The sequence below is a fragment of the Saccoglossus kowalevskii genome, chromosome 4, assembly GCF_978046115.1.
Source record: "Saccoglossus kowalevskii chromosome 4, keSacKowa6.1, whole genome shotgun sequence".
Taxonomy (NCBI): Eukaryota; Metazoa; Hemichordata; class Enteropneusta; family Harrimaniidae; genus Saccoglossus; species Saccoglossus kowalevskii.
In genome coordinates, this window is record NC_140644.1 from 20,555,511 (window position 1) to 20,569,760 (window position 14,250).

General features: G+C 34.1%; 1 protein-coding gene across 1 annotated transcript in view; it reads right to left on the reverse strand.

The window, feature by feature from the left end:
- LOC100371376 (uncharacterized) overlaps positions 1–14,250 on the reverse strand; it is a 66,586-nt gene that overhangs the window by 18,049 nt on the left and 34,287 nt on the right. The window contains exons 41-49 of the mRNA XM_085497940.1: positions 13,380–13,478; positions 12,409–12,524; positions 9,634–9,772; positions 7,268–7,402; positions 6,483–6,535; positions 5,945–6,079; positions 5,410–5,546; positions 4,297–4,559; positions 3,701–3,778 (exon numbers count right to left, since the gene is read on the reverse strand). Of these exons, the coding sequence (XP_085354066.1) occupies positions 3,701–3,778; positions 4,297–4,559; positions 5,410–5,546; positions 5,945–6,079; positions 6,483–6,535; positions 7,268–7,402; positions 9,634–9,772; positions 12,409–12,524; positions 13,380–13,478 (1,155 nt within the window). The remainder of the gene's footprint in view (positions 1–3,700; positions 3,779–4,296; positions 4,560–5,409; positions 5,547–5,944; positions 6,080–6,482; positions 6,536–7,267; positions 7,403–9,633; positions 9,773–12,408; positions 12,525–13,379; positions 13,479–14,250) is intronic.

Here is a 14,250-nt window from a genome sequence, read left to right on the forward strand (position 1 = left end):
GTGATCTATAACAACTTCAGATAAATAATCCACAACACCACATATATCTCATCTTTTGTATTGTATGTATGTAGAAAGGTCAAGTTCATGAATTTATTTTTAGATGTACCGGTATTATTCAATCACATATATTTCCTTAGGAATAGCAGCAAATATCATTAGCTTGTATAAGTAACACATAAAGTGTACAATATAGCATACACACATAGTTAGCCCCCAACTGGACTAAGTCCAGAGCCTTATGGATTGGATTTTGTCTTTCTGTTTTATTTCCTTACAGGTTCATTGACCAATTTACATAGCTGATACATAGTATAAATGTAGTGTATATAAGCTCCTGATTTTCTTCTTCTTGATCAGATTCAAATTTGTAAACTGGTGAGAATATTTGATAAAAAAAACTTTTTATGTGTGTTTAGTGTAGAGCATTATTTCTAAGTTGCACTATTTTAACCGATTCTGTTCAAACCTGGATTATTGGTAATTATTGGTATCTGTTGACACATACATTTTTTCAGGATTTTTTGAAAATTTACTGACTGAAGGTCATTTTGTTCATTAAAAATACTAATTTTTAGTCATTTTTTTCTTATAACTTGAGAATGCAATTACTAAGTTTAATGAAATTTGGTACAAAGGCAATGTATCAATGTTACAAAGGATGCATATTGATCACGATCTCATCCAATATAGCACATTTTTTTGACTAAAATTTCTAATTTTTACTGTCCAGTTAGATGCAAACAAAAGTCTTCTATAGTACATCAAGAAAAGCCAACCTACACAAAAATCCATCCAAGATGGCTGACTTGTATCCATTTTGTTTGATGAAAATCTGCAATTTTCATGTTTTTTGTGTTTGTTTGTTTTTCCACACAATTATGCTTATATTCTTAAATTTACACTGTCTAGATTTGGTTCATATACAATTGTGTTTGAACACATCAATGAACATTGATCTCTTTTGCGGTTCAATCTAAGACATATGTTAAATTGTCTTGCAGTCTAAGACATACACTTGTTGAAAAAAAAGCATATAAAGCTGATCATTCAATAGTCGGTACAAGAGAAGATGTAGTAGTGACACCCACAGTGAATTGTTTGGATTTAATATAACACCACTAGTTGCACATTTAATTTTTATGAACTGTAATAAAATGCTTGTGATAAATGTGTAATGCCTCTGTATTTTATCTTAGTTTGATCACAATTTGCAGTAGTTTCATATTTCTGAATAGGCTTGTAATATAAAGTAATTCTCCTATGCATTTTTTACCAGTAGACGCAAATAATATCTGCCAGAATATCTGATTGATACTTATAAATACAAACTGGCGTCAATGTCTGCTGACGTCAAACCGATGACGTTTATTGCATGAAGAATATACTTTGTAAGCCTAATATTAAATGCACAGTATTTTCCAATTCACAATCCGTTGCTTTGGTAACATAATTAGTTGCCAGGTAACAGTTTATAACAACTAAATACCCACCCATCAGAGATAAGATAGTGACGACATAGATAGCAGAGATTCTAGTAAGTTATAAATTGAGAAAGCTTAAAATATTTTGGTAGTTACTTCAATTACTGAAAATTGCACAATTAGATCCACTCATATTTGTATCACTGGGATTTCAAGGAATGAGCTATTAACACTAAGTAGGTTGTAGTTGTTTTAAAATAGACTATAATGTGAAGCTGGCCCCAGATTTCAAATTGCAAGACGGAAACACCAAATCATTTATATAAAGCAAGCACATAGATAAACCAGGGTGGGATTTCAGACATCTGTGAAGTTGGATGCAAAACAGTATATAAAAAGAGGATATGCTACAGTTGACAGTCAGTTTATAATAAATTATTGCACTGTCGTGTTTTCATATCCTTGCATTCAAAATTCTAGATCAGTTGGTGATATAGAGTGAATCTGTTGGTACACACACCATCTGACTGCATGGTCCATGATGATTGTAATCCAGCCAGGTTTCAGAGATGTCACGACAGAACAGTCAGAAATCACAGTGAAGAGTACAGTTATGGGAGATGCTGTAAACACAGACATGCCAGGAAACAAGATTCTTGAAGTTGTTCTTCTGATAATTCTCATGACAGTCATCATCTTTGGGAATGTTATTGTGTTGCTGTCATTCATCATTTTCAAGAAATTACATAAACCGTATTCAAACTACTACATCCTCAATTTGGCAATCTGCGATTTCACTCTGGGAGTTTTCATCCTCCCATTTGAAATCTTCCGAGCGGTTTCTGAGGCATGGCACTTTGGTGAAATTTTTTGTATCATTTGGTTGACAATGACAGTTACGCTATGCTTCACATCTATACTCAGCTTAGTCGTGATAAGCAGTGATAAATACGTATGTATCATGTGGCCAATTTGGTACTTCGAGAAAATGAACGCCTGCAAGATGCGACTTGTAATTACTGGAGTATGGGTAACGGGGATTCTAGTAACATGGCCGACAAGTATCTCAAGTGGTGCAACAACGACGACCGTCTCTGATGAACAATGCTCAGTTGAAACCATCAATAATCTTATTGTCTTTGCAGCAATAATCGCATTTTTCATCCCGCTGATTATTCTGTTATACACTAACATCAGTATTTCATGCGTTGTTCGTAACCAGTACAAAAAGATCCAAGCGCAAGTCAACTCAGTGTGGGACAATTCAACAAGTCGCCAATATGTACGCAGCCGACAACGACACGCCATTAAGACCACAACTAACCTAATAGTTGTCTTCATACTGATGTGGATGCCATACTTTTGTATGAGTATTGTATACGTGTGCTACCCAGATAATGAAATTGTTCAGAATTTGTTGTATTACTTTGGATGGTTAGGGTATGCTAACTCTGCTATCAATCCATGGTTATATGCTCATAACAGAGACTTCAGGTCTGCGTATAAACAACTTCTCACATGTAAATCTGAAGACTGGGCACGTAGTGGGCCTAAATAACAATTGAACTTGTATAACCGCTACTGTCGGTCTAACAACGTCTACTTGTTTGTAAGCTCTCATACATTTTAAACACATTTTTTTTGGTAGCTTTATAGTCTTTTCCCACAAAATATAACCTGATTTTTGTTCTGCTAGTACATTTCACTTGCAGTAGATGTCACTAGTTATGGGTACATATTTTACTCTTTATATCCAGCTTTATGAGGACTGAACACCCATAAGCTTTCTTATGCGAGATGATAAAATATACCATGCTTAACATTTTTATTATGTTATGGTATTCATCCCACTTGAACATTTAATAGGTAGTATCACTATCATCCTTAGTAGTGTCCATGTGCACTAGGAATGTCACAGAATTAAAAACTAATAACAATTCACCAATGACATCACTATCAACCTAGAGCAAATTAAAATATCATGTATAGATATAGGTACCACCTCATTTGTTTTAGCTTTTCATCAGATCATACCTGAAAAACAAGCCTTTACATGTATACCTTCTATCAGATGAACATTTATATATTTTACATATGGTGATACATATGGTGTATGCAGTAGAAAGATTATCTCCACACTGTGAACCGGATACATTGGGGTAAGAGGCAAGTGATAGGAGAAGTGGTACAAGCTGAGTGAACATGCCACAAAGCCTTTGTTTGGAAGTAGGGATAACAATCTGCTCTGTATCTAAACTCCAATCATCAACTCCTACCTTTGTGATAGCTCTATTCAGCACAGCGGCTTCATCCCTGGGGTTATTCTCAAAAGCTTTCTTGTAGTAGTCTTTAGCCTTGAAAAGGAAAAAAAAAGAAATGTATTAAGTAGGAACTGTGATCACAAACTGTGAGTTTTTGTTTAAAATGAATAGTATTTGTTTAAAACAATTGAGCAATGCAAGATATAAAATGAATATTTGAGAAAAATAACTTTGTTACGTATGTTATTATGATTCGTCACATAGCCGAATCACAAAAGAAACAGGTTTTACACTGTGAGCACAATCCTCCATTAAATAACTACTGGCAATTAAACAAGACTCATGTCAGTCTGCCAATTTTGTGTTCATGCTTACTGCTTTATTTGTATAAATAACTTTTGAATAATAACCTAACGTTATGATATGTTAAGCTGGCATATGTTTGTAAATGAACTGAGTATAGCTGTAATGTAACAAGGAATATTATACAGACAGGCGTCTGAAGTAGAAGCTCTCAGTCTTAATATTCAAATCAAAGTAAATCCATCAATAATGTTTGTACTCACTACTACATAAATTGATTATCATAATCTTTTCATAATTATACTAACCTGTCTGAACTGGCGCGTATGGAAATACAAATTAGCGGCGTTGAAGTATGCTAATGAGTAGGTTTCATCAAGCTTGATCGCAGCTTGGTAATCTTTGACAGCGTTTGTACGATCTCCCATGAATTGATGGATAACACCTCTGTTTGTCAGCATCTCAGCAGATGGGCTGATTTGGATAGCTGTATTCATGTCCTGAAATGCAGCGGCTGTGTCTCTCATTTGAAGGCATACGATGGATCTACCTTCTAATGCTGGTTTGTAATCTAAACATAAATTGATTGATATTCATCAAAATACATCTTTTATTACAATACAGGAGACTGGATTACAATACAAAAACAGACTGATACGGTAACATGTGCCATTTTTTTAATAATTGTTTTATGTGAATTTTTATACTCAGGACAAACGATTCCATAGAAATTATTATGCAAGGGCATTAAGGGAGGGAGAAAAGTTTGATGACGTTTTTGAATAGAGCTGTCTCATTCAGAACCATAATTTAGTGTTTATGATTCAAAAGTATAAAGGGACAAGTTCACACAAACTCAACAGTTATTGTTTACATAATTACCATGTGACAAAAAAAATGGCGAAACTTGTAAAAATGACTAAATCGCTGGGTTTTTCTTTGCCTCATTTTTCATCAGCATCTACGCTTTCTTTCTTTTCCTTGTCATTGCGTTAGTAAGATAGTGTTAGTAAAATAGAATATTGACTTGGAAAATAAAACGATTAAATGAAAGTTGTGCAAAGTTATGATCATGTTTCACCGATGAAGTCTTGACTGACATTAATGTTGACAAAGATATACATTATGCAAATATCCACGAAACGGCAGTTGTAGTTATTTGTTAGCATTTACCGGTAAAACACTAATTTGAGCAGTGTCTTTTTGAAATTTTGATCTTTTGATGAAAAATCAAGAAAAAAATGAAAATTCCCTTTCTCGCTACCTTAATATATATATAAAATAATTAATCGGCACATACTACACATACATCTCAAGCTTAGCTTTCAAAATCAATGATATATTCAAGGATGTCTGGAATAAAAAAATGTAGGTTAAAAAACCTCTATAACAATTTGAGTAGAATGATGCTTTCTGCTTACCTGGATCTATTTGTAGACAAGCTGTAAAATGATTCCATGCTTGTTGGAATTTACCAGTGACCTGAAGGTTATAGCCAAGATTGACTCTAGCTGGCAGACAAAGTGGATCAGTATGGATAGCTGTCTCATAGTCATGTCTACAACACAATATAACATATTTACCAATAATTGACACATAAATGCAACAAGTCATAATCTAACCGTCTACAAGCAATCTCAAAACATAAAACAGTACGATATTGCGTTGGTACAGGTTGGAATAAATATCAGTAAGTTATATGATTCAGTACTTGGTAGCTTTCAAAAAAAAGTTGATACCGATAATTTCATTTTTTTATTGATAATAGCTTCACTCCAACATCTTCAATAACAGCATGCTAAAAGTATCCAAAGCTACCTAAAGATCAGTTCATACAAATCACACAAATCTGCTCAAATAAACCAATTCAGCCTTTTTTAATTTATGTGACCATGAGATTAATCTTGTAGAATTGAGCATGTCAGATTTGCATAAAAAGTACAGCCCTGGGCTCACCTGGCTGCAACAGTGGCTATGTCATGTCCATAATCCATAAAAGCATTGCCACGGCCAATCAAGGCATCTAAGAAATACCGATCCACTTCTAATGCCCCAGTGTATGTTTTCACTGCTTCTTCTAATTTATTAAGCCTAGTGAAATTAGAGAAGAGACATGAATAGTAAATGCAATGTAACAAATGAGTACTGTGTGCAAGTAGAAACAATCGGGAAACAGGAATTCATTAACTCTTGTTTACTTTTCAAATTGAAACATGCCATCCCCAAAACGTCCACTTTTGTAAAGTGAAGAGGTCTTACAATAAATATTTGCTTTGCTGGCAGATCTGTATAAGTTTCGATAGTAAGAGAATGATTCAAATTTGTATATCATACTATAAACAGTGATAAATCATTTCAGTGATATTTGATAATAATTTATGTGGATTTAAACAGTTTGATTTAATTTCATCAGCTCATGACAAAGTTTTTGAATTTCTGAAAATGTATTCAAACATGTTAATGTAACATTACATATATAGAATGTTAAACTTACTTATGGAAGCAAAGACCCAAAGTATGCCTTATCTTGGGATCATTGGGCTCCACCTGTAGTATAAGTATAGTAAAAGTAGTATAATGAGCAATGGATTGCAATCAGTAGTTCCAGCATTCGTGAGTGATTAATTGTTGTATTTGGTGTATAACAAATGCTACTTCATAAGTCAAAGGCCACAAACAAAATATATCCCATAATAATACAGATTGAATATGCATCCGGCATGTTTTTTTTATAGCCAAAAGAATTTACAATTTTGTTTCCCGCCCTTAGTTTTGAGTTAGATTTTGTTCAAGATGTAAGAAGATGACCATTAGAAATTTTTGGGATTGGGGTGTCTGAATTAGAAAATTATATATACAAAGTATATCCTAATGGTAGACTCCAAAGTACAAAAATTGGACAAAATCAAAGTATCTAAACTTACTAAGTTTCATGTATGTGCTGTACACAACAGAAAAAAATATAGGTAACTGTAAATCATATGAATATTACTGTATAATACTTTATTTTAGCTGGAATTAATTTTTTCTGAAAAGGCTTTTTGTGTGTTTTGTATGGAATTTATTTTCACTGATTTTTAATGAGTTGAATGTGAAATATAGAAAAAAAAAAAATATTTGCTGGATTTTATTTTCACTGCAGTGGAAATAAAGTATTCTACTGTAGTACATCTTGTAATCTCAGTAACTTTGAGAAAACATTCAATAATGCAAGATAATACCAGAGACAACTAGATGCAAAGGCGGGACAGAATAAGAGAAGAAGTGCACATCTATTACCTTGACAGCATTGTAGAAATCTTGTAACGCATTTTTATAATCCTTTCTTTCAAAATACATCAATCCACGATTAATTAATACTTTTAATGCATTCTCTTCTCCAAGCAATAACACAATACCATAATCTCTCAATGCCTAACAATACAATACAATACAATACAATTTTATTTCACCAGATAAATTACATTACAAAGTACAAAACGAAGATAGAGATATACATAACTATCCGGCGAGGACAAGAGAGGTAGTTCTAGTAGAACTAATCTAGTCTCTAGCCCTTGCATATTCACTGATAGCAGAAAAAAAATGATAAGGACAGTGAAATCATAAATTATATTAATATATTGTTTAAGAGTACATAATACATAAGGAGAAAAATTATATGAAATATGGTGGTAATAGTGAAATGACAATACTGTAAATTGAATTATAGAGAAATAACAATAAAATTGATGTTCAATTATTTAAAAGAAATTGTTTTAGGGTAAGCTTGAAGCGATTTCTTGATGTTAATGTTTTAATGGAAATTGGAAGATCATTCCAGTGTTTTACTAATGAATATGTTAAACTGTTTTTAGTTGAGCTTAGTTTTACTGTTGGAATTTCAAGTTTGTCAGAAATAACTGAACGTGTCAAATAAGAGTGAGAGATTGAAGAGGCATAATGACCCAGAGAACGAGCATAACGATCACCCTTCAGGTCATAAATAAACATGCACGTTTGGAACTTGCATAATTTATGCACATCAAGAATGCCCAATCTTTTAAAGAGTTGTGAGCTACTTGCACGGGGATTTGAAAAAGTGGCTAAGCGAATAAATTTTTTCTGTAATTTTAAAATTGGATCTATAACGGTACTAAAAGTGTTGCCCCATATTTCAATACAATAGCTTATGTGTGGAAGAATGAGTGAATTATATAGTAATATTATAAGTGATTTGGGTAGGTAGTGACGCAGATATGAAATGAGTCCAATCATTTTACTAATTTTTTTAACAATATTATTAATGTGAGGTCTCCAAGTAAGTGATCTGTCGAGAGTGACACCAAGATATAGCACAGAGGAAGCAAGTTCAATAGGAGAGTTATCAATATTTAATAAACTTTGCATATTTGTCTTCTTTTGAGCTGTTTTGAAAACCATAAAATTTGTTTTATCAATATTTATGGTTAATTTATTTGCCTTGCACCATGTGCAAACCTTATTCAATTCTGAATTAAGTAGGCCAATATCAATAGAATCATTTTTAACGGAGTGAAACAGATTTGTGTCGTCAGCAAAAAGCCTAAACTGGAAAGTGTTGGATGATTTTACAATATCATTTATATAAATTAAAAACAAAAGTGGTCCAAGAATGGACCCTTGTGGGACCCCACAAGAAATTACTTTATAATCAGAATTACAATTATTTAAATTAACATATTGCTGGCGGTCTTCTAAATAAGATTCAAACCAACTCAAAGTAGACCCTCTTATACCATAATAATGTAATTTAGACAATAATATGGTCTGGTTAATGGTGTCAAAAGCCTTTCTGAGGTCTAGAAAAATACCAAATGTGATAAAACCGTCATCTATTTGTTTTGAAATCTCAGCAGTAAGGTCAGTTAAAGCTAATTTGGTGCTGTGATGCTTACGGAATCCATATTGGTTTTCATCAAGAATTTGGAATTTTTCTAGAAAAGCACACATCTGTTTATTTACTAAAGATTCAAACAATTTGCTAATAATGGGTAACACTGATATCGGCCTATAATTACCAACTTCAAATGCACAACCTTTTTTAAATAATGGAGAAACCCGGGCTATTTTTAATTTATCAGGGAATATACCCGTGTACACAGAACAGTTAAAAATATGAGCCAGTGGTTCAGCAATTTGTAACAAGGATGAAACATAACGACAACACCACATGGGGATAAATTACGACACACACACAACAAATTCTGAATTCTTAATACTGAATTATGTAAAATTTATGCTAAAAATAATTTGAATGTATTTTCAAAGGAATGTCAGGACACATTGATGAACCTCCTAATGTACCATAGGGTACAAGCTTCTCAAAGTGGTGGCTAAGGCATGTTTTTAAATTTTGAGATTTAGATGACTATATTCTTCAATAGCAAAAAACAAAAGAACCAATACCAACATTTGGTGAGGGCATTATACTTGCTGAAGATAATGAACCAACAATCGATATGGTGACAGTAGACAGAGACAGAGGTTCAAGACGTCCATGAGTAATTATCATAATCAATCATAGTAGTATTTTGTCTTTCATACTCAATATAAGAGTATTGTGATTGAAAACAATACATGTATCTGATAATAAAAGATCAATCAGTAATTCTGCAGACACCCACCTTATCATACTGTTTCATTGTGTGATAACATACTGCCCGGTTGAAATAAGCCAGGGAACATGTGTTGTCAATATCAATAGCTTTTGTTAAATCACGAATAGCCAGGTCAAATGCATGGATATGATACTTCAATGCACCCCTATGAGAAAATATGGTTCAGTTTAGACAGGTTAGTGTATTACACAGGGTTCAGTTTAGACAGGTTAGTGTACTACACAGGGTTCAGTTTAGACAGGTTTGTGTACTACACAGGGCTAAGTTTAGACAGGTTTGTGTACTACACAGGGTTCAGTTTAGACAGGTTCGTGTACTACACAGAGTTCAGTTTAGACAGGTTTGTATACTACACAGGGTTCAGTTTAGACAGGTTAGTGTATTAGGTTTGTGAATTACACAGGGTTCAGTTTTGACAGGTTTGTGAACTACACAGGTTTCAGTTTAGACAGGTTTGTGTACTAGGTTTGTGAATTACACAGGGTTCAGTTTAGACAGGTTTGTGTACTACACAGGGTTAAGTTTAGACAGGTTTGTGTACTACACAGGGTTCAGTTTAGACAGGTTCGTGTACTACACAGGGTTCAGTTTAGACAGGTTAGTGTACTAGGTTTGTGAATTACACAGAGTTCAGTTTAGACAGGTTTGTGTACTACACAGGGTTAAGTTTAGACAGGTTAGTGTACTACACAGGGTTCAGTTTAGACAGGTTTGTGTACTACACAGGGCTAAGTTTAGACAGGTTTGTGTACTACACAGGGTTCAGTTTAGACAGGTTCGTGTACTACACAGAGTTCAGTTTAGACAGGTTTGTATACTACACAGGGTTCAGTTTAGACAGGTTAGTGTATTAGGTTTGTGAATTACACAGGGTTCAGTTTTGACAGGTTTGTGAACTACACAGGTTTCAGTTTAGACAGGTTTGTGTACTAGGTTTGTGAATTACACAGGGTTCAGTTTAGACAGGTTTGTGTACTACACAGGGTTAAGTTTAGACAGGTTTGTGTACTACACAGGGTTCAGTTTAGACAGGTTCGTGTACTACACAGGGTTCAGTTTAGACAGGTTAGTGTACTAGGTTTGTGAATTACACAGAGTTCAGTTTAGACAGGTTTGTGTACTACACAGGGTTAAGTTTAGACAGGTTTGTGTACTACACAGGGTTCAGTTTAGACAGGTTCGTGTACTACACAGGGTTCAGTTTAGACAGGTTCGTGTACTACACAGGGTTCAGTTTAGACAGGTTAGTGTACTAGGTTTGTGAATTACACAGGGTTCAGTTTAGACAGGTTTGTGAACTACACAGGGTTAAGTTTAGACAGGTTTGTGAACTACACAGGTTTCAGTTTAGACAGGTTTGTGAACTACACAGGGTTCAGTTTAGACAGGTTTGTGAACTACACAGGGTTCAGTTTAGACAGGTTTGTGAACTACACAGGGTTCAGTTTAGAAAGGTTTGTGAATTACACAGGGTTCAGTTTAGACAGGTTTGTGAACTACACAGGGTTCAGTTTAGAAAGGTTTGTGAATTACACAGGGTTCAGTTTAGACAGGTTTGTGAACTACACAGGGTTCAGTTTAGACAGGTTTGTGAACTACACAGGGTTCAGTTTAGACAGGTTAGTGAACTGCACATGGTTCAGTTTAGACAGGTTTGTGAACTACACAGGGTTCAGTTTAGACAGGTTTGTGAACTACACAGGGTTCAGTTTAGACAGGTTTGTGAACTACACAGGGTTCAGTTTAGACAGGTTAGTGAACTACACAGGGTTCAGTTTAGACAGGTTAGTGTACTACACAGGGTTCAGTTTAGACAGGTTTGTGTACTACACAGGGTTCAGTTTAGACAGGTTTGTGAACTACACAGGGTTCAGTTTAGACAGGTTTGTGTACTACACAGGTTCAGTTTAGACAGGTTAGTGTACTACACAGGGTTCAGTTTAGACAGGTTAGTGTACTACACAGGGTTCAGTTTAGACAGGTTTGTGTACTACACAGGGTTCAGTTTAGACAGGTTTGTGTACTACACAGGTTCAGTTTAGACAGGTTAGTGTACTACACAGGGTTCAGTTTAGACAGGTTTGTGTACTACACAGGGTTCAGTTTAGACAGTTTTGTGTACTACACAGGTTCAGTTTAGACAGGTTAGTGTACTACACAGGGTTCAGTTTAGACAGGTTAGTGTACTACACAGGGTTCAGTTTAGACAGGTTTGTGTACTACATTGGGTTCAGTTTAGACAGGTTTGTGAACTACACAGGGTTCAGTTTAGGCAGGTTTGTGAACTACACAGGGTTCAGTTTAGGCAGGTTTGTACCGGTAAGGGAACAATGTGTCACAGATGCATGGATGCACAAAGGTTTTCCCTATACATATACATGGACAATAAAACATATTCTCACAAGAAAACACCTGCGCGTCCACTCTGAACCCACAACATTTGGAAAACTGTATTGAGCAACCTTAAAATTAAATTAACATAACATTCATACATCATTGACAAGCATGTCCTAATACAGTATACTACATAAAAATATTGTTACATACTGTAATCAGCAATATAGTCAATACAGTCTGAGTAATGGAATACTCAGTTGGAAAACAGTGAAGACAGAACAGATAATCCCTTGAATTATTGCCCCCTAAAAAATCTTGGCAATTTGTTTTTGTTGGAGATGAATATTACTCTCCTCATATTCAGTCCTTACTAAATAAACAATTAGACCAGATTGAACAGACAAATTTGATTCCTAAATCATCAGTGAAAGTAGTACTACTCACCTATACATATATGCTCTAACACTGTGAGGCTGTAGTTTAATAGCTTCATTACAATTGATAATACCCTTGCTGTATCTACCTTTCATACCATAGAAAGCAGCTCTACTCAGATAGGCCTGGAACAAATACAATCAACAATCAGTATTTACTGCCTAATATTACTCATACATTGTCTCTGCAATGAGGACGGGAAGTACATTGTAAAACAGTCAGAAATCCATATAAGGACTTTAATATCATTGCATGTTCAGCCTTAATAACAGACCTCAACTAATTGAAATCTGTTTGTTGCAAGGATACCATTACAGTCATATTGTTAACCTTATCCCTATTACTAACTGCACCCTTATACATGTAGCTGCTACCATATACATTGTATTCACATACTTCTAAAGTTGGCTTACTCCTAGTGAATGTATAAACATTGGCGTGATTGTTATTAGTTGTGGTCAAACCTTTAGACATCACATACAAACTGGCCATGTAATTACTTAGTTAGCCTGCCATCAACATGCCCTCAGCCGACACAAGTTGGCAACTGAACACAGAATTTGCCTAAAAATTGTGGAAATTTTCTTGAACAGAAAATCATTTATTGAGATTTTAAATGCAGTCCAACAATTTTGATAAATTATGGTCAATCAGAACATCACATCTATGGTCATGCCAAATAAAGACAAATCCAATTAATGAAAACCATATAAATTCATTTTGTTTTAATACAGAACAAGCTCTGAAATCTTTCTTTGAACCAGCTGAAAATTTTAAAATTCAAATTAATGTTATGTACATGTACTTATTACAAACCTCTCCTGGCTTTGTAGTTTAAACTAATTTGCAACATTAGTGGCTAATAATAGAATTTTAATGATGCTGATTAAAGTGCAATCCAATCACCCTGGTGTGTTGACAAAAATGAAGTACATGTAGAACAAATACATTGTATTGAGTATATTAAATAAATAACTTACCTGGTAGAGTGTTGGGTTAATGGCTAGAGCTCTGTTGAAATCTTGTACACCTTTAGACTGTTTCAATCTCATTCTCACTAAGCCACGCTGGTAATATGCCTGTAAACAGATCAAGAGATTTAGCAGGTGAATGTGTGCACACTAGATATGTTAATGTGACGTACAAAATATTAGATATGATAATGAGACATATGCAAATACAAAATATGCTAATGAGATGTGCAAATATTAGATATGTTAATGAGATGTGCAAATACTAGATATGTTAATGAGATGTGCAAATACTAGATATGTTAATGAGATGTGCAAATACAAGATATGCTAATGAGACATGTGCAAATACAAGATATGTTAATGAGACATGTGCAAATACTAGATATGTTAATGAGATGTGCAAATATTAGATATGTTAATGAGATGTGCAAATACTAGATATGTTAATGAGATGTGCAAATACAAGATATGCTAATGAGACATGTGCAAATACAAGATATGTTAATGAGATGTGCAAATACTAGATATGTTAATGAGATGTGCAAATACTAGATATGTTAATGAGATGTGCAAATACAAGATATGTTAATGAGACGTGCAAATACTAGATATGTTAATGAGATGTGCAAATACAAGATATGCTAATGAGATGTGCAAATACTAGATATGTTAATGAGATGTGCAAATACTAGATATGTTAATGAGATGTGCAAATACTAGATATGTTAATGAGATGTGCAAATACTAGATATGTTAATGAGATGTGCAAATACTATTTATGTTAATGAGACGTGCAAATACTAGATATGTTAATGAGACATACGAATACTAGATATGTTAATGAGATGTGCAAATACAAGATATGTTACTGAGATGT